The sequence below is a fragment of the Mirounga leonina genome, unplaced genomic scaffold (assembly GCF_011800145.1).
Source record: "Mirounga leonina isolate KUSES-001 unplaced genomic scaffold, KU_Mleo_1.0 Mir_153, whole genome shotgun sequence".
Classification (NCBI taxonomy): Eukaryota; Metazoa; Chordata; class Mammalia; order Carnivora; family Phocidae; genus Mirounga; species Mirounga leonina.
The window spans coordinates 36195751-36217816 of record NW_023270387.1 but is presented as its reverse complement, the minus strand read 5'-3'; the positions used below and the strand labels follow the sequence as shown (position 1 = coordinate 36217816).

Below are 22066 nucleotides of genomic sequence, written 5' to 3'. Positions count from 1 at the left end.
CTCAATAACCTGTTTCATGAAAGCAGTCTTAATGAACATGTCACAAAACTGAATGTGTTTGCCTCAGCCAGTTCTCTTCAATCTGTTAATTTTAAAGCCTCATACTGGGAAAATGTAGATGAAGCTTATGGTAGGCTCAGTAATGGTCCCCCAACAAGTCCACGTTCTAATCTCTGTGAAGAGGTTACCTTATGTGACAATAGGGAGTTTGCAGATGTGACTAAGAATTTGAGATATGAAGACTCCTGATGATCCAGGTTGGCCCAGTGATGGGAGCAGAAGGAAATACCATGACCAAAGAGAGAAGACCACATGGTAACAGAGCTAGAGATTTGAAGATGCTACATTTTTTAGCTCTGAAGATGGAGGAAGGGGCAGAGCTAACAAATGCAAGGAATGCAGCTCCACAAGCTGAAAAAGGCATGAAAACATATTCTCCCCTAGTGCATCCAGAAGGAACCAGCTCTGCTGACACTTGACATTAGTCTAGTAATACTGATTTTGGACTTCTGGCCTCCAGAACTGTCAGGGAATTAATCTTTGCTGTTTTAAGCCACTAAGCTTGTGGTAATTTGTTGCAGAAGCAACAGGAAACTAATACAAAACTTTTGACAAGTTTTTATTGTGAAATATTGGATTTAGAAAAAAGTACAAAATGTCAACAGTCAGATGTGTACAAGTACAGTATTTCAATAGTCTATACATGTGAACAGCTTATCAGGTTCACCAGAGAATGCATATTTAGACCAATACAATCTAAAGAGAACTGCAATATTCACAGGCTATTAATACATAAATAACTTGGGCCAAAATGACCCTCACTGGTAAATGCTAATTAATAGCTGAAAACGGGCTAAAAAGCACAATACGGCACACCATAGTATCTCCTTACAGGTCCACATTTAAAGAATATCAGCTCATTTTGTCAATACACTACAGATCCAGGACTGGGACTCAAGTACTAGTTTATACAATTGCAAAAAAATTAAGTTATAAAATAAGGTCATGGAATAAAGAGAGGGCATTTAATTAGGACTAAATACTGTGAAGCCCCTAAAAAGTTTTAGCCTTGGAATTTACAAAGCTTAATTACTGAGACTGATTTTCAATTTTTAATCTGTTTCCTAAAAAAGGGGGAAGGGGCACCTTGGTTTTTAGTAGCAGCTCCAACATGTTATAAGAACTATTACACAGTTTATTTTAAAACCATAATGAGCACTGTGGATTGATAAATGGCTATGAAACCAGAATATAAAACATTATAAATTTTAAAGAAAGATAATGACTATCTTACGAATTTAGCAAATCCCACAAACATTAAAATCTGTGTTAAGAAGGCATTATCTCTCATTGTTGAGAGTACTAAATTTAGGAAGATTATTGCATGAAGAGCTCATAAAAATAAACTGGTTTAATTTTTCCAAGTCAAGTCTGACTGATTCAATCTTTTGCTATATTACTTCAAAATTACCCTAGATAATGTTCTCAAATTGGACAAAGAATTATTTGATATCAACATATAATGAAAAGCTGCAGGAATCATCTCCTGAAACATCGGTTATGTTAAAAACAATTATTGTAATCATCCTGTGTTCTGAGGAAAGATGATCTTTGACCTGACATTCATAAACATTGTTTAAAAACTTAAAAACTAATACATTTAATAACAGTTTACTTAAAACAAATTTATCCTTGCCCATAAATTCCTAAGAGAAGGAACTCTCTTCCACTCTCTCCAGTATATCTAGCAATGCCTGATGCTTTACAATTGAACTAATAGTCTGAACTGGCATTTATTAAGGAGATTAATTCCATTAAAGGCTGAAAAACCACTGGATCAGAAAATAATTAGTCAATAACTTTACATAACCTATCCCAACCTACCTTAACCTTTATAGACAATTTTAAAGACTCTGATATAATTTTCTTATAAATAGTGCCTGTATCTTATAGTAGATTCCAATTTATTCAAAGATACTCATGGATTGATTTAAGTTATTTAAATTTTTCCAGATTTGCTTTAAACTTACAAATCAAATATGGTGTACATAAATATTAACTTAGATAAAAGGCAGATATATGGACCACTGCAGGAAATTATAAATTTTCAAAAGCTTTTATAAAAGAAAAATAAAGCAGAACATGTAACTCAAGAAATATGAACATGAAGCCATATGACATAAAAAATAAAATTACTCTATCAGAAATGATTTAAAATTAAATCTTTGGGGGGTGTATTTTTACATAATTCAATGAATTCAGTGACCAACAGCTTCTCATATCACACAGAAACAAACCACAAAATCATCTAGAGTCTATATGCATCATCAGTTCTTAATGCGATCTCAAACATTTTACTAACAACTCTGATTTCCTTTTGAAATAGGCTTCTGTACATATGCATTTATATACAAACATTTATTAAACATGATTTTAAAACAAACTGTATGTACAAAAGATCAGCATTCCTATAAATAAAAACATTAGGTGGCAAAAAGGCACTTGTAAGTAAAAATCTACAGTAGTTTGTACAAAACAGAACACATTTTACCTTGGATACTGTACAATAAACATTAATTCTTATACCAATAATGAAAATACTAGTTTACTAACTAATGTTAATGATGTAACTTTTAAAAACATATTTACATATACTCTGAAGTTCATTTAATAAAAGCACCATGATTTTCTCCTAAATTCATGTTGATGCAAAGTAAAAACACAATTACCAAAAAAACCAGTGTTTACCATTTTCTTTGTTTAAAAGTTTTTGTATTTCTAAAGTGAAAACTGTTTATCTGAAATCAACATAGTGTAAAACAAAAAACAAAACAAACCGAAAGCCCTGCTGCTCTGACTTCTGAACACCGTCACCTACTCTATTATTGCATGTTGCATTTTATAAAGAGCACGACTCATGCACTCCTTTACAAGTGTTTAATACTATTGCTGGCAAAAAAGTTCCTGGATAGCAAATCATTAAAAAGTAACTTCAAGCCAGTTGAAGTTTTATTTGAACGTTTTACAACTTAAAAAATGCTGTATATCAGTTACAAAAGTGAATAGGAAACACGCCAATTCATCTGGTGTGCAAAAATATTTCTCCACTACACAGAATTTAAGGGCTTCACAGAATTTTTCTCAAATTTACATTTTCAGCAGAAACACTACATGAATAACTACTTTCTCAAGGGGACGTTAGTATGCTTCCACTTTTGTCAAACTTTTTACCCTTTGACAATGCTGCGACCTGTTTGAGTAGTTCTCTGTTTTTGGCCTGTGGGAGACAAAAACATTTAAGGTGAAAAATGCTTGAAATATTAAGTCATGTTGAAGAATACTACTTATTTAATGCTGTTCTTTTCACTTGTACAACAAGATTTCATTGAAACACTAAGACCAGATCAAAGAGTTGGTATATTAAGGTTCATCTCTTTAATGCTGGATATTGGAGAAGGAATATTCTAGATTGGTTTATCAGCCCCTTTTGTAAATGTTGATATAATTTAACTATTGTTCAAAGATACAATCAGTTAGAAAAAAGGCAACTTAGGCAATCCATTTGAGAGGGTCAAATTTTAAATAAGGAAAAAAGGTCTGGCTCTTTAACTTAAAAACATAAAATGAAAACTATGAAAATAAATTTTATAATTAATGACTCAAGTAATGATTTGGGAGGAATACTGCCCAACAAACTGTACAAAGTGTTCCATTTGATGTTTACCTATTTATAGAATAAGCAAAAGAGGTCCGTTTTGCAAAAATATTCACACTTTATCACTTTGCCAAAGGGACCCTCTCTCAACTTAATGCTATTCAACTAATTTTTTTTGAAGTATCCATCAGAAATGCCCTCTCTGATCTCATTTTTGTTTCTTTAATTGCCATAACAGTAATTAGGTACTGGCTTTGATGTAATTTGAACATCTATACATCATCGTTTTCAGATCTGTGAAAGGATGAAATTATTTTTCAAAGACTCCAAATTTCACTTTGCCATTGCTCTGAACTGAATGTGCCCTTCATTCAAATGTTCTACCCGCCAAAGACACTGTCCTTGAGCCAAAGCACTATAACAATCACCAGTGTTTAGTGAAGAGGAATGTGTAAAGAGGGACCTTCAAGTGAATACTCTCATATTTTGACTGCCTTTGTCTCCCTATGTGATCTCTTAACTGTGGAAACACAGGTAATAAGAACCCTCCATATATACAAATACATTAATGATCAAACACTTTTGGAGTTTTTGAGCCAAAATGAGGAGAGTGTTGACAACAGACTAGAATCTGAGTGCTGCCCTAAAAGCAACAAAATTTTTCCTCTGGTTTACGTAGGAAAACCATTTATTTTCCTTCACAAGTCTCAAGATTTTTTATTATCTAGATAATACTTTTTTTTTTAACCTCAGGGCTTCATCTTCTACTCTAATTTTGGCCTTTGTATGGCAAGATAACACCCTGCCTTCTCTGTACACCATCTTAAACCAGTTTCGTGAAACATAACCTTTTCCAAAGCTTTGTATTTCCACTCCACCTTTCTTAAACCAAACTCTCCCCAATTAATACCCATTACCTCCTAAATGCAAATATTCTTAGAACGATTTCATATTTGCAAACCTAACCATTTTTATGTTCGAATGCCTGACAGAATTTCTCTCTATTCAATAGTTGTTAAATAAGGTGGTAATTAAAAGTTTCAATTTCAGGGGCGCTTGGATGGCTCAGCTGGTTAAGTGTCTGACTCTTAATTTCAGCTCAGGTCATGATCTCAGGGTCGTGAGATCGAGCCCCATGATGGACTCTGCACTGGGCATGGAGCCTGCTTAAGGTTCTTTCCCTCTCCCTCCATTCCTCTGCCCTCAGCCCTCTAAAAAAAAAAAGTTTTAATTTCAAATCCAATTTCAATTTTAAATCTAGAAAAATCACGAAGAATTTCATAGGATTTTGTTTTCCCTTTAAAATTAAACAGCTTGAGAAACTCAGAAGACAAATAAGGAGAATTCCGGGTAGTTAGCAGTAAGTCAAGTGAGTACACTTAATGATCAACTGGTTTATTTCTCAGCTGACCAGTCCTAGTCAGTGTAATAGTTTTAAATTGTTTTCTTTTTATTGTTAGCCACATTATTTAATTTGTAAATACAATAGATTCTCTTTGCCAAAAACAGAAATCTTAACAGAATTTTTAAAATACAGATTAATGAAGGGCATAAAAAAATGGTATGTTTGCAAATGTGCCTCAAAGAGCTTGCCATCAGATCTCTAAGTTATATTTATCCAAAACCTTTTATGTACTGACAATATTCAAATTATCTTTTCTTAGTCATCAATAAGAAGCAAACACAAAAATCAAAGAGTTTGTAATTTTCACATTCTAAATACGAAACACAAGAATTCAAACATTAGGTGTTGAAAGCAGTTTTCCCTTTTAATTTTTTAGCAGCTAATTTTCAATTTGCATTTATATATTCGGTCTCCTAATTGCAACACTAATAAATCTATTTACTGATAAATTATGTAAGAAAAAACCCTTAAGAAAAATTAACAATTTATCAGTTGTTAAATGCAGATAAGTCCAAATGTGTCTTATTCTAATTTAGGTACATTAAAAATGTATTTTACAATGCAATACTTAAATATGTATGCATTTAAAATTTTTATCCTAATGTTACTTCTTTATTATGTACCCTGCAAAAAAAATCAAAAAATTTAAAATTCTTAACAAGTTAAGCTAAAAATGTTTAGAAATAGTGGCCTAAAGGAAAGACTATCTGGAGTAACACAGATCCTGCTGTGTAACCTGGAGTCTATTTTCTCATACGTAAGACAGAAACCTCACCACCACCTCAAGAGGAGTTGAAAGAACTAATCAAATATATAAAACACTTAGCCTAACACAGAGGCTGATACACAGAGGCACTCAAACCTTAATCCCCTTTCCCCCTTCATTAACTTCACTCCTAAACAAAAAGTAGATTTTTTATTTGGTATTCTGCTAGGACAACTTAGGTTGTTTGTTTACTTTGGTATTTTGCACAATTTTTTCTTGTGATGCTCCCTGCTTATTTCCCAGGTTTAATAGTTTAAAATGTTTTGAGAACTATTAGAACATAGTAAATTTTCTGCTACAGGATTGTTACAACAAAAAGGTAAGAAAAATAGTTAATTCTGTTTACTCAACTAAATGGAAAACCCTACTAGTACATGGCTGCTGTAGGGACTACAGTTAAAAGAGAGTACACAACTGTAACAGAATGTTTCTAGCAATTAACACAAAAGATATAGGAAGTGGTCAGATAACAAGGAACAGAAACCTGAGTGACCTGAGGTGGTGGGAACAAAGAGAAAGTACAGTTTAATCTGAGTCACAAGATGTAGGTTTCTATGTCAGTTCTAATTAATTATGTGACCACCATTTCATCTGTAAAGTGGGAACTCAGTTATTATAAAAAGCAAGTAAGACAGCCTATGTAAAATCATGTTAGAAATGTCATACTTCTATCTAAACATTAGTTGCTATTCTATTACAGTTCAGCTACTGACCAAGAAGAGTTACTAGGCTTAAGATACCAATCAGGCTAAGATGTCAAAGAGAAGGTCCCCTCTGTTTACAACAACAAAATAAAACAACAAACTGCTCTTTTGGACAGTGAGTTGTACTAAATTTTATCATAAATTTAAGTATTGCTCACAGTTTTTCTGTTACCTCAATTCTGGATTTACTCCAGAGTTTTGGTTACACCACTTTAAATCAGAGATCATCATGCAGAAGATTCTGTTGCCAGGTAATCATTCAGCAGTAATAACTGAATGAGAAAAATAAGAAAATCATAAACCAAATGTATACTGGTGGATAATGTCCAAAAACCCAATTATATGGGCAATTTCTCAACAGAAGGCAGATGGACATTTCCATAAATCATTCATTCAACAAATTATTTGAGTGCCTACCATGTGCCAGGTTCTACACAAAGTTTCCCTTTAAAACTCTTTGTAAGACTAATGTTAAGACTAGGGCTGTAACTGAAATTCAGGTTCCTAAATTCATTTTACAATTTCATGCAATTTAAGCTACCTTCAAAGAAGTATGAGGAATACAAACCAAAAGGCAGGACTAGCACATATACCCTGGTTTTACAATGAAAAAAACAAAAACAAAAAAAACCTCAGGGCAGCATTACTCTCTTCCTTTCCAAGCTGCACCCTCCCATGAAGTCTAAACTCTATGTGCTGACATGCATCCTCTTTGCTTTTAAGACTTAAAACTACTAAAGTTTAAAAACCCTGTTACCCAAAGATTAATTCCTCAGATGTCAGAATGTATAAATCGACAGAACATGTAATTAATTTAATGTGGTCTGATTTCTAAATTTATGAAACTGAGGTGAGAAAAGGCTTAAATAAGGGAGTAATGTCTATCCCTGCTGGATGCTCTCCATCTCCGCATGCCGGACATCAGATACTACCCTCTCTGTCACTATGGTGACTCTTGGCTTCACCATTCAGTTGTTCTGTATATTGAAATCCTCCTGAATATACCTTGCAGTAATCTTGGGAGGCTGGCCTTGGCCTTGATCACTAGAGGCTCCCTGCTGCAGCACACAGAATCCTATTTGGCACCTTAAAAATCACAGTACAAAGGTTAAAGTGCACTCCTTTGCCTTTCATCACTGCACGTAGCATAAATTTCCTCCACTTGAGGCCCCTAAGAATTGGTTTTGTACACCCACCTCCCTTCCCATTATCTGGGCAGAAACACGAAGAATGATTGCACAATGTACTAAAGACCTTATTTTCACCTTAGTTTCATGAATCCGATCTTTAATTTTTTGTTTTTCACGCAATGATCAATTGAACATACTCCACTGGTATCCTCCTCTAAAAACCCCGTAACGAGTCTAAGCAAAAGTTTTCAGAATTAATATACTGAATCCCCTTATCAAGTGATTTCAAGCAGTAACTTTTAATGGGAGCAGGATTAAGAACTGGTAAAAAGTCAAAATCAGGGGCGCCTGGGTGGCTCGGTCGGTTAAGTGTCTGCCTCCAGCTCAGGTCATGATCTCAGGGTCCTGGGATCCTGTGACAGGCTCCCCACTAAGCAGAGCGTCTGCTTCTCACCCTCCCCTCTGCTCCTGCTCTTGCTCACTCTCTCTCTCAAATGAATAAATAAAAATCTTTAAAAAGTCAAAATTGAAGCTGAAAATGCACCAAATACACATAAAATTTAGGGATACCAATACCAGTCTAAGACAGTATTATTAACAATTAAGCAAGGTCAGCCCTCCTTGCCTAACAGTTCATATAAATAATGTCATTTACCTGAAGTTGTTCCACAGTTTCTTTGTGAGCTTTTTCCATACTGTTCATCTTTGTTCTCAAATTTGACTCTTGGTACTGAAAGTCTGCCTTTAGTTCAGTTAACTGAGAAACAGATAAACAAGCATATAAATTTATATATGCTCATGTATAAAAATATATATATGCACACATCATTTTAAACATTCATTATAAATTCACAACACGTTATAGAAGTGGAAGATGTCAGCAGTTTCCTAAGTTTTATAACTTATTTAGAATTTGTTTTGTGAAATGAAATTCTATTTTATTATAGTATATTTTAAAGTTAAGATAACACTGAACTGTCAGTAAAACTTTTGAGAAGATGCCTTTTTCTGTTTCAATTTAAAGATGGCTTCACTGGACACAGAGTTTGGCAACTGGAATGCCAACAGGAAAGTTTAATGGCTCATATTGGGGAAAAATGCTTCAATTACAACATACTTCACATTATATATAAACAAAGTAAATGTTAAAAATGGTGTCAGGTTAAAATAATCTTTCAATGACAAAAGACAAGTACAAAAAGGAGTGGTTTTATCAACCATGAGCTATACTGCCTTTTACTTTAAAATTTACATCCGGAATTATGTATCTAATACCACCTAAGGCTTGAGGTAAAATGGAGAACAAAGCACAGAAATACAACATGGAATAAGAAAGTTAATTTAAAATTTTTGCTAACTTAGACAAATGTAAGAAAAAAAAATCAGTGGTTTGAGGAAGCTACATTTTCTTCTTAAATATCAATGACATACATAAAAATACATAATCCTTATGACCTTGAACTAAAAAATAAGTTGGTATTATATAATTTCATTATCAGAACCATGAAGAAGAAAGCTTCTGGTTATTTTTAAATGGTTTCCATTATATATAAACTTTAAAGGTTTGCACGTTCTTTTTTTTTTGTATAGATATATAACAGCAAAGAGAGAAAGGAAGTCATGGTGTATTATATTCTTACTGTCTGAATAAAAGCCCTTGCTTTTGCCAAATTCAAAGAATAACTGAATTCTCTGTTTACTAAATTACAAAGGAATTCCTGTTCTGAAATGTCAATTCACATTAGATCAGCTAAGATAATTATTCTTGTCACTCCACTGTGTGTTGCCTTCAGATTATGAATTTCTGGAAGATAAGGATCATGTCCAATTTATTTATTCATTTTTGTATCCTCATGATCACTAGAGGATACATGGCTGGCTCTAGAAGTCATTGAATAAAGTGAAATAAATTTAAGAAAATATCTTGGTTGCCTTAGATTTACATTATAAGAAAAAAGAGCAAATACGTAGCAAAATATTTTAGGCTCAGAATTATTATTTTCCTTACAACACTGCCTATTTCCATTCCCATTATTTTTTTTTTAAAGGAACACTAACAAAAGCAGAAAACTTTCACAAACTGCACTAACACAGAAGAGTCATGCTATGAAAAAAAAAAATCTAATAGAAAAGTCAAAATTCCACAATGCATTACTACTTGTTTTTGGAATTGTTACTTTATAGCAAATTTACTATTTTATTCAACTTTTACCTAGATTACCTAGGTTAATATAGATAAATCTTTGTGCACAGAAATGTCTTTAAAATTTTGTGCATAAAACAAATTTCCATAAAAGTTCATTAATTCAAAAAATTCTGTTAATCAAAAAGAACCATAAAAAGACACTCCTAACTAACCTATTCTTATGTCAATCCTAAATTTCATATACTGAATTTGCTTAAACTAAGATACAAATATATTAAATTTAAATCCACTAACCATCAAGGCACAGGAAAATTTAACACAAAAGTTGTTAAATGCCAAGCTCAGATTCAAGCACCACTACAGATACTCAGAAATACAAATAATTCATACACATATTTATAATTAAGTCTTATTCATAATTTTAAAAGGAATGTTTTTAATGTTCTCCTATTGCATAAGGCATTTGAAGTAAGTCAAACTTACAGAATAGTCTACAACTATAAACAAGTACAAAAGTTGGTTCTACGCTCAAAGATGACCCAACACGAGTAATAGCAGCTATGAGCATTTATACATGGCAGGAGCTGTAGTAAGTACTTTATATTTCCATTTAATCCTAACAACCATCTCCTGAGATGGTATTAATACTCTCATTTTTAAAAAACTGAGGACCAAAGATGTGAAACCATTCTGCTCAAGTTCACATAGAAAGTGTTGGAACTTTTCACTAAATTGACAATATATTTGATACTCCTAATCTAACTGACAAAGTCCTCAGAAGTACACTTAGTTCCTACAAAATGATCTTAGACACCTACTGCTAATCACCACACAGGACATTTCCATAGCACTACTTTTCACCAGTTATTTGATCTGGATTGAAATACACGATTGGTATGTCAAGGACTACACTCAACTACTTTCTCAGATCACAAGAATTTACATAATATTCCATTTACATGTCATTTCCAAATTAAGACATTAGGCTTACTTTTAAGCTACAGGTTACTGGAAGCTAATGTTCAAAACTTATTATAATTCTCTCTCAGTTAATTCTTAGAACTAAAATTCTGAAAGACCTATTTCAGCCATAATTCATAAAATTATGAGTAAGACTTGATTATAAATATGTGTATGAATTATCTCTATCTCTGAATATCCATAGTGGTGCTTGAATTCACCATTTTCACCTAACTTCTTTAGACGGCTTATGTTCCAATTTGGTTTTTGTAATGTGTCTTGTAAGAATCATGCACAACATTACCAAATTATTAAAGTCTAATAAAATTTGCATTTTCAAGCAGAACTCAAGATGTAAATCTTACCAGGCTTCAGTGAACCATGTTCTTACCTTTTTATCTTTTTCTAAAATGGTCTGGTCTCTCTGCTGTAAGAGACGTTTAAGTGACATCACTTCTTCTTTCAGTTGACTTATAAGGACAAAATTGTCTGTTCCCCCACTATCTGCTGACTGATTTATAGAGCTACTAAAAAGAAAAAAGTAAAACACAGTTAAATGAAGTAGAAGGAAAATTAGCAGGTGTTCAAATTGCATAAATTAGACAATTCCACAAACATCCTTAAGGCTAATGCAAAAAAATATGTACCTGACAGAAATGGATGCAACTGGCAAATTACCTTACTAATGGCACACATTACATACACCTGCAGAAATATAATTCAGTATTAGCTTTTAGGGGGTCAATACTTCTAGTGTAAAGCAATAGGCAGCCAATTTGTACAGTAACATCAGCAAACTTTTGGCTAATGAACTAAAAACAAACTCACGCTCATAATACTTTAAATTTAAATACATTTTCCAAGCAGGTCAATTTAAAACATCACAATTAGATTTTTAGATCTGTGTTTCACTGAAGAATAATTAAGATCAAGAGAATGTTCTATTCAGATTTGTTCTCCTTTTTTCAAAACCCAATGTATTCCCCAAATAGAACAACAGTTCAGTGCCACTTGCTTATTGCCAAAATTAAGTTAAAAATTTTAACTAATTATGGTTACTTTTCTAGGTGACTCAAAAAAGTCAATGAAGAAGATACATGTTTCTATTCTTTTACCTAGTAATAACTGGCAATCAACTGTAACTGTTCAACTAACTTGAATTTTCGTAGCGCTAAAGGAATTCATTTTTACCTATCTCCATTAGATGGCTTAGATTCCAATTTGGGCTTTTTCTTTGGAGTTTCATTCTGAATTGCTGCAGAGGATTTATGGCTGAAACCAAACATTAATAAGAATAATTAGAGTAAAAAGGGCAGAGGCACCAAGTGATGTTATTCTTCTTCCCCTAAAATATTACCGAATATCATTGATTTTTTAAAAGCATAAGTAACAAAGTTAAAGGGATGTCACGTTAAAAAAAAAATATCCCTCAAAATGCTTCAGAAAATATGTTAACATATTTACCTCTGTTTCCACAGTCCCTGCTCTTGTTCTGGACTCAGATTGCTGATTCTGAAAAATATATAAATGACATCTAACAACAACATTTATTTAATACATCTATGCTTAACAACATTCTTCCTAATGGACTCAAATTACGTATGTTTAGAATCTTTTGTTCAGAGAATGCATATTCAATTAAGTTTTTGAACTAAAGCTAATCACATTCTGTTAAGTTCGATTCTAATAACTGGTAGCCAATTGCTACTAAGTTCTCTAACAAAGGTACAGTGACAGGGATTAAATTCTTTTTTTAATCATTTTCCAAAAGTCAATTTAATATCATACTAAAAGTTGGGGTATATAAGCATGAAAGTATGACAATCATCATACTTAGGGTGCCCTTACTATTTCAGACAAAAAATGTTCTATCTTTAAAGTTAAGGCCTTCCTAATAATCCTATCTGGAGATTCCTCCTTTAGAGCAACTCAAGTTGCTCAGAATAGTGTGTCAAGTTCAACCAGGAAATATCTTAATTTGTTTCATTCCTAGTTTTCCTAAGAACCCTCTCCAAAGTCCCTAGATGTTTCTTCAGTTAGTACTGTGGAACAGACATACCGAAAATACTGGGAAATTTCATATTAAGAACTGATTTTACTTTTATTTATAATTAAATGCTGTATTACTAATTCTTTTCTATTATGCCATAACACTAATAATGACTTTATAATTCACTATGAATCAAGTTTTCTTGCAGTTGCATATCAGCCAATCCTGCATTAACCCCTAGTTTATTGACTCAACATGTATAGAGCATACCAGACGCCACATATTTTTACAATGTAAGATGTTAAAAAAACCTAGGCTGTGTGACCTTTTGCCAGTTACTTAAAATTCCTGAGCCTTAGTTCCCTCATCTGTGAAATGGGTATAATTTATACCTTATAGGGATATCAGACTTAAATGAGTTTATATAAAAACACTTCATACATTACTAGTGTATATACAATAAATAAAAACATGTACATATATTTGAGTATAAAATTTACTATTGCAGCTGTATAAGTTTTTCAAGCAAGAAAAAAAAATCAGACCATGTTCTTAAAAATCAGCTGTAAATAAAATACTAAGTTGGGGAAAAATGCTGTAATTCCATAAACCGGAGTTATTATTTATTTGTGGCCATAAATGGCAACACTACTGAGGAATTCAGTTGCCCTTTCTTTTTACAAATTTCATCATAAGAATTAGCAAACCATATAATCACACATGAATTAACAGCACTATCCAGATCTCAAAGTAAGAACAATCACATTAGTAATGGCTTAACAAAAACACCTGGAATTCACATCCTTGCTTTCTGAGGTGGCCATTCCCGGATCCCGATTGACCTGCTTTTGCTCTCCTCTATCTCCACCCATCACTACATATCACAATATGTACATCCTCATAACTGTTCTAACCTACTAAACTTACAATAGAACCTCACAAACTGGTTGCCTACTCATTAAACGGTCTATATCCATCAAATACAAAACAGTATTTCTATTTCTTAAGCAACAAAAAGGAAAAAAAATTAAAGGTCAATACCATCCTTATTCCTTTTACTTTTGACACCTGTTTTTCTTTCTACAGATTAAGTTACTGTCATAGAATTTGATCTTTATAAACATACCCTGTGTCCTATCACACACTAAGAAAAATTTATCTATAAAGAACAGGGGAAAGGGACACTTCAGTTGAGTTTCAGGAGTAGGTCTGTTATAGTTACTTTGTCACAGTTTTTCTTAAAAAGGCAAAATCAAGAAAGATTTATGTTCCTTTGTTCCTTGGGATATTCTGACAGAGGCACCACAAGATTTCTTCAAAAGAGACAGATTAGAAGTCACAATGCACTCCACCACTGTGACATGCAGAAAGTACAACACCAGGGTAAGGCAAGTGAAAAAATTGCTAAGTAAACATCAGTACCTTGATAAAACTTCGTAATATGTGCTTGCCTACAATTTAGAATCAAATTTTGTTAATTAGTACTACATTATATTCTAAAAATGTGTTCTTAAATGTTGTAGGCATCAATTTTCTATAAATGAAATTATGTTTTATCTACCTAGAACTTTAAAGACTCATAGAGAAATTCAGGAGAAAAACAAGTTCTTCTGAAAACTGGTTATCATGTCCCTGTTTTGTCCATTTTGTGTTTAATTTGTGCTTTAATATTCTTGATTTTTCCATGAAGACTAAAACCACAATTCAAAAAACTTTATGCTACACACATATTACCACTATATAACTTTCTCCTCCCAAGGCACTTTAAAAATCAAGTAGTTGTTTATATTTGAATAGAATTCCTGCCTATGTGTTTTTAAAAAAGCAGCAAAGTACTGCTAATTTAAAAGATTATTTTCAGGGGCGCCTGGGTGGCTCAGTTGGTTAAGCGACTGCCTTCAGCTCAGGTCATGATCCTGGAGTCCTGGGATCGAGTCCCGCATCGGGCTCCCTGCTCTGCAGGGAGCCTGCTTCTCCCTCTGACCCTCCCCCCTCTCATGTGCTCTCTGTCTCTCTCATTCTCTCTGTCTCAAATAAATAAATAAAATCTTAAAAAAAAAAAGATTATTTTCACACTTTTGGAAACTTCAAGATTTAGAATGCTTCTATCATGATCACAAATGATAATCTCACAATCTGTTCTACAAAAACACTGAATGTACATATCCTAGTCACTGATAAATATAACTGCATAGGACTATAATTTGTATTTATAACTGTAAATACAATTTTTACACGTAAAATCCTAACAATTATTTAAACAAAAAAAGAATATTGAGGACTCTGATAACATAAACCTATGAAGTATTAATGCTGGTGTACCTGTATTTTTACTTCATATGATCAAAATTTTATGTAATTCCCTAAATGTACTATTCTTTATTTTTATGGTAAACAGCTTAACACACTCCAGGTATATAATTTTATACAGGCTTACCTCAAAGATACTGTGGGTTGGGTTCTAGACCATGCAATAAATACTGCAATAAAGCAAGTCAAATACATTTTTTGTTTCCCAGTGCACCTAACTTATGTGTATACCATACTATGGTCTATTAAGTGTGCAAGAGCATTACATACCTTAAAAAAGTAATTAAAAAATTGCTTAAAAATGCTAATGTCATCTGACCTTTCAGCAAGTCATGAATCACTGATCACAGATCACCATAACAGATTTAATAAGGAAAAAGTCTGAAATACTGTGAGAATCCAAAATGTGACACAGAAACATGAGTAAATGCTGTTGGAAATGGTGCCTACAGACTTGCTCAACGCGGGGTTACCCCAACCCCTCAATTTGTAAAAAAATGCAGTATCTATGAAGCATAATAAAGCAAAAATGTGATAAAACAAGGTGTTCTATATACTGAATAAAGTAGGGAAAAGGCCCTAAACACTCAAGAAGCTTACCATGTACAACAGAAACTAGACTTGCACAAAAATAGTATTTGCAAAAAGTTAAACAGCAATACTTGGCATTAAATTGCCAAGAGGATTTTAGAAACCCTGCTTTCAAAGTACTTACTTGTGGTGACTACTGCTGTGACGATGGTGATGGTGATGATGGTGGTGGTGATGTTTTGAATGATGCTGGTCTTTCTCGGTAAGAGATGAAGAAGATGAGTTTGAATGTGAAGATCCCAGGCTCTTCCTTTGTTCTTTTGTCTTCTGTAAAACTCTCTTGTATGATAAAGTACAGAGCCAGCATAACAACTTTCCATCAACCTTTTTAAAGAAAATATTTGTATTAAATTAAATGTACCTATAAACTGAGTTTAAGTGAAAAATAAACTATTCAACTTCTAGCGTAGGCGCACACACACATGTGCGCTCTCTCTCACACACATGCACACATACACAGATCGTTGCAAAATGGTAATAAAATTAGACTATTATGAAACCTGGGAAAATGCTCATTTGGTATGTCATGAAATTGGTGAGGATGATCTATGGACTGCCATTAGTTTTGAGGCATTTTTTAATTTGGAGAGAAAAGTTTGTTTTCTTATTACTGGGAAATAAGCCTAAATTGACATACTTCAAAGAATCTTACTAAGCACCAGCCTGAATTCTTAAGTCACTGTGCAATTACTAAAATCACAAAGTAATTCCCACTACAGTGAAAACTGTTAGTTTATAGAAACAAGGAGACCTTGAATGACATATACATTTGATTCTCATTATTGGCAGGTTGCCCATTTGCAAATTCACCACCTACTTGCTAAAATTTATCTATAACCCCCAAATCAACTTGCAGTGCTTTCATGATCATTCACGAACACGCACACAGTAGCAAAAAATTTCTGTAGCCGGAGAGCAAACAATCCCTGCAGAAGTTTAACAAGGTGACACTCCGCGGTCGTCTTCTTTCCACTCTTACACCACAAACAAGTGTCCTTTTCACGGTCTATTTAGTGGCATGTTTTCTGCATCTGTGCTTTCTATTGATGATTCCACTGCTTATAATGGTCCCCAAGTGTAGTGCTGAAGTGATGTATAGTGTTCTTTAGCGCAAGAAGGCTGTGATATGCCTTATGTAAAAAATACGTATCTCGGATAAGTTCCATCAGGCATATAGTGCTGTCAGCCATGACTTCAATGTGATCAAACAACAATTTATATTAAGATGTCTCTGATCAAAAGGAATGAGATCTTGCCATTTGCAACGACGTGGATGGAACTGGAGGATATTATGCTGAGTGAAATAAGTCAAGCAGAGAAAGACATGTATCATATGACCTCACTGATATGAGGAATTCTTAATCTCAGGAAACAAACTGAGGGTTGCTGGAGTAGGGGGTGGGGTGGGAGGGATGGGGTGACTGGGTGATAGACACTAGGAGGGGTATGTGCTCTGGTAAGCGCTGTGAATTGTGCAAGACTGTTGAATCTCAGATTTGTACCTCTGAAACAAATAATGCAATATATGTTAAGAAAAAAAAAAAAAAGAAGATAGCAGGAGGGGAAGAATGAAGGCGGGGAAATCGGAGGGGGAGACAAACCATGAGAGACTATGGACTCTAAGAAACAAACTGAGGGTTCTAGAGGGGAGGGGGGTGGGAGGATGGGTTAGCCTGGTGATGGGTATTAAAGAGGGCATGTTCTGCAAGGAGCACTGGGTGTTATGCACAAACAATGAATCATGGAACACTACATCTAAAACTAATGGTGGTATGGTATGGTGATTAACGTAACAATAAAAAATTTGAAAAAAAAGAAAAAAAAAGATGTCTCTGAAGAGAAACATCCACAAAACAAGATTAAGTATTGATCGAAAGATTACCATGTTGTGAACAGAGGCAAGAATCTAATCCTATACTGCCCTCTTAGAAGCAATAGTTCAATATTCACTAATTCAGTGTTCGCAGCAACTTTACAGAACCTATCTACCACGAATAACGAGGATCAACTGTACATGTGTCAAGGGTGAGGAAAGGAGACTTCTTTCCAAAATTAAGACAAAACCCTATAAAAATGAAATTAAATTTCTTTCTTCTACTTGTTCACACAAGAAGTGCTGGAGGGACAGGTCTTACAACTAGGGGACATATACTGCTGTGGAAGAACCTGGGGGAGCTTCTCAAAGAGAGAGTCATCCTCCAACTCAACTGAAACTGACAGACAACAGGAGGCCTATGTGAAGTGAATGCTGATCAGCAGAGGAATGCCACAGGCACACACACACTTTTTAAGTCACTGTACGTAGAGAAAAACAAACAATGGTTGAAAACATGAGCCCCAAGTCAAAAGGCACAAGATTAACTTTGAATTATACATGTTAATGTGCCATCAGGTATTTTTTCACACCAGCAACTTCAAGTAACCAGCAAAAGGGTAAGTAGCTGAAAGGATTTAAAAGCAGTTAGTAATTCTCCCGAACAAAATGTTAGATAACCAAATAGTACAGAACAGCTATCACAGAATATTTTTTTAAAATACAGTAATCTCAGCTGATCAACATAAATGTGTGATGCAAACAGAGAAAATGCACTGTTCCTGCACTTCCATCTAACCATTTTCAGGGATCCAAAGGATACATGATGTAGCAGTAGTGTATTCATTAAAATAACTCCCAATCTGTGTGTTTCAATTTCCAGAAGATATCATAATATAAATACCTTTCTTCTTCCTTCCTCCTTTCGATCAAAAGCACATTGTTGTTTGCACTGTTCACAGGTCTGAGGTGGTCCATATTTTTTTTCTGAATTTGTACAACGCTGACACTTTGTACCAATAAATGCTGCAATTATGTTACAGTACTGACAAGGCTTAGGCTGAAAAGCAGATATACATTTTAACTGAGACATTTAAAAATAAAAATTTGCTGCATAAAATATACACCTGTATACAGACATATTTCTGGGACTAATTAAGGAAACAGAAAAAAAAAATTTTCTGTCAAGTATGTTACCCTGTCATATTTAATGACATTCATCATGTTCTTATTCATTTACTAACATTTATTTCTAGAGTCACGCAACTTTTTGTTAACTCTATTAAATAAATAAGATCATGAGAAATGTATTTATGATTGGATAGTATGTTATATAAAAGCTACATGTGAAAAAGGTCTCAAAGAATGAAAATAAAGGTACACACTGATAGAAAAGTTTCATGTATCCAGTATTTAGGAGCATGAAATAATTTAACATCCTAATTACTTTTATTACTGTTTCATTAAAAAAAATTTAACTTTTTATCATATACAGGTATAGGTGATGAAAAGAATATACATTACACATGAGCTTTCAACTTAAGAATTGGCACAAGCATATTCAACCTAAACTATAACAAACATAGCTTGATTTTCTTTGATACTCAAAAGACAATTCAGGATTTTACAGAACCTTAAGGCCAGCACTTTAACTAATCATGACTGTACTATACCAATAATGACTGTCATATACATGTGAGAAAAAATTTATACTAGCATAATGTCATGACTTTTGTGAATAAATGCCTGAACTGTACTACTATATAAAAACTGTTAGAGGTCCTGGGGGGTGGGAGAGAGTGTGATTATGCAAACTTTATGGGGGGTGGAGGGGAGTGTGATTATGCAAACTTTATAGATAAGTGGGTTCTCCATAACCAGGAGTTAGTTTGTTATATTTGAGCCTTTAAAGAATAAAATCATACATTTCACACTGAAATTCAATATACACAAAACATGCACATAATATGACTGTTTTTAAATGCTGTCATCCTCTGTCTGTCTACAGAAAATTCCTTCCCCGGAATATCTTAACATGTTGAATATTTAAGGACATAACAATACAGATTTTTTTAAAAGTCCATTTTGTGAAAAACACTGACTAGTAACAATAACATGAAATAAAAATGTAAGACATACTTACTGTGCCAAATTGCTTCACATTTTGAGCACACTTCTTACAAATTGTATTAGTTTTGCTGAAAAGGAAATTGAATATAGATGATCAAATTTACATAGCTTTCTGAGGTAATTAGCACACTGTCGAACTAAAGCAAATACAGTTTATATTTGACTATTTAGTGGTTCTTAAAATTTCCTCTAATATAGACCAAGGATCTTTTTAGGGATGTGTCTTATACACATTTTCTCTTCTTTCATTAACTTTAGATAAATGATAAATGTTTTTATACATTTTTATTGTGTATCTTTTGGTAAACAAAACAAAACAAAAATCCTAATGTTTCCTATTTAGTTCCAAAATCTTCACATTTGCCACTGTTTATTCACAGCCTTACATCTCAGTGCTTACCTAACCTTCCTCTGGACCTTCTCCACTATTATGATGCCAGTTATCTACTTATGAAGAAATTATTTGTTCTTCTCCTTAGGCTACTACTCACTTAAACATGCTCTGATCTTTTAACAAGAATCAGCCTGTTAAAAAGTATGTGCTGTTCTTCCACTGGTAACAAGTTACTAGATTTCACTTGGAAGATAGTTGGTAACATTATGTCAGCACTAATGTTTTGTCATTTTTTACAGCTTAATAGTAACCTTATATTTGCATTTTTAGTCAGCGAGGCTGTGTATTTTCCATGCAATAATTTATTCTCCATTTCCTCATGTGTAAACTGAAGTCTAGCTGTAAAACAGCCATTAATTATTTGTCAACATGGTCTCTCCCACCACATATAAAAGGTTTACAACTTAAAATTTAAGACACTAAACCATATTTAAGAATACTTTAACACAAATACAGGATTACAACGCCCCCTCCCCCGGTTTTCCTTACAGACAACTGTGTCTTTAACAATCAAAAACTATTTAGTATACAAACCTCTCTTGTTGAAATTCTGATCTGCAGTAAGTACATTTTACAATAGGATGCGCAATCCGACATTCCTGTAATAAGACAATATATTAGTATCTATCTCAAAGTCCCAAATTCCACTTTGCTGGTAGAAAATTATTACACAACCTAGTCAAATTCCTAAAACATCAATAATACCTGTCCTCAACGTAAACAATTGAGTAATTTATCATATAAGTGGCCAATTACAGCATATTTTCTTAGGGAAGGAATAGGTGTCTTTGTCTTTATTTGATGTGGGGGGTATGCTACAAATAAGAAAGCTGTCAGGGCCGATTTCAAGGGTTGGTTAAATGTGAAACTACTTAATATTTTGCACCGTTGCTCACAGACAGCATCCCGGCTTTAATGGGATGGGAGGAGCTCCAAATCATAGAGCATTCTGTCCCCAAACCAGTCGCTTCGCTTTCCTGGACAGGGAAGAAAGATGCCATCAGCTTTGCGGCTTCAGGTTCCTAGCAAGAAAGTGCAAAAACCGTCCCCTGCCTCCCGGTGGAAGGAGAGAACAGTCCAGGCAGAAAACCGAGATGAAAACATCTCCACCCCAGGGTCTCTGCGGCATAGACAGGTGGCTGCCGCCTCACTCAGCCCCACCCCTGAGACCCCTGAATGTCGGTGGGGCCCGGCCCCCTCCTGGGCGCCTGGAAGAGAACAGAATTTTGTCTTCCTCAGGGGCCCCTCCCACCTGATGCCCACGTCCTCGGATAAAGGGGTCCCGAGTGAGGAGGCAAGAAAGAGCTCAGAGCCCCCAAGGCGCCGGCGAAGAGAGCCGGGCTGCAGTGCAGAGGACACCCAGCTCCCTCGGGCTCTGGCCGAGGAAACCCGCCCGCCCGCCGCCCAGCACCCACGGACCTTGCAGAGCTGCTGGCCCTGGGAGAGCTCCTCGAAGGGATAGCGCTGGGTACACTTGGTGCAGGCGTACAGGGCCGAGGCCGCCATCCTGCTCCTCCTCCACCGCCGCCCGCTCCGAGGCGGGGCCCTACGGGGAACTCGGGCGCCGCCGCCGCCGCCGCCCGGGCCGCGGGCTCCTCCTCCTCCCCCCTCCCCTGCCTCGCGCCCACCAGAGCCTCGCCGCGAAGGTCCGCGGCCCTGCGGTCTGTACCGTCTCCCTCCGCCTCCACTTCCGCCCCCAGCCCTCTCAGTGACGCCGTCCAGGCCGCTCCCGCTTAGGCCCCTATAGCGGCGGAGGAAGACGATGAGGATAGTTCGATGCGGTTTAGCTGCGCGGCAGTGGATCCGCTTCCTTCTCGGCCTCCCTTCCCCATCTCTGATTGGCTGGGAAGGCTACTGCGTCACTCGGTCGCTCCTCCCAACCCCTAACCCCGGCTACGCTGGGAGCTCCCACAAAGGGAGGAAGTTGCTGGCCAATGACGGCCCGACGCTTTCAGCGCGCGAAATCCGCTTCAAACTCGCCCCGCCCAAAGGCCCCCGTAGAGCCTGTATGTAGCAGCCAGTCCCAGGTTTGAGTGAGAAGGCCCCAATGCAATTGGGCAAGTGTTCGTGAA

The 22066-nt window shown here is 35.2% G+C and overlaps 1 protein-coding gene across 6 annotated transcripts; it reads right to left on the bottom strand.

The window, feature by feature from the left end:
* Positions 1 to 606: 606 nt before the first annotated feature.
* On the bottom strand, positions 607 to 21791 carry FAM76B (family with sequence similarity 76 member B). 6 transcript variants are annotated; one of them, XR_004680010.1, is made up of 11 exons: positions 21414 to 21791; positions 20529 to 20593; positions 19614 to 19668; positions 18375 to 18530; positions 15782 to 15981; positions 12231 to 12278; positions 11958 to 12038; positions 11158 to 11293; positions 8316 to 8417; positions 6703 to 6802; positions 607 to 3277 (listed from the first exon to the last, which is right to left on the bottom strand). XR_004680010.1 is itself a non-coding variant. In XM_035009348.1 (11 exons), the coding sequence occupies exons 1-10, from the start codon at positions 21498 to 21500 to the stop codon at positions 7575 to 7577; spliced, it is 972 nt and encodes a 323-aa protein (XP_034865239.1). In that variant the 5' UTR covers positions 21501 to 21791; the 3' UTR covers positions 3197 to 3277; positions 7536 to 7574. The 6 variants fall into 6 exon arrangements, 5 of the variants coding, with proteins under 5 accessions (XP_034865236.1, XP_034865235.1, XP_034865239.1 ...); XM_035009348.1 differs by lacking the exon at positions 6703 to 6802 and adding an exon at positions 7536 to 7616 and having other exon boundaries at positions 3197 to 3277; XM_035009345.1 differs by lacking the exon at positions 6703 to 6802 and having other exon boundaries at positions 11158 to 11290; positions 21414 to 21790.
* Positions 21792 to 22066: the final 275 nt, after the last annotated feature.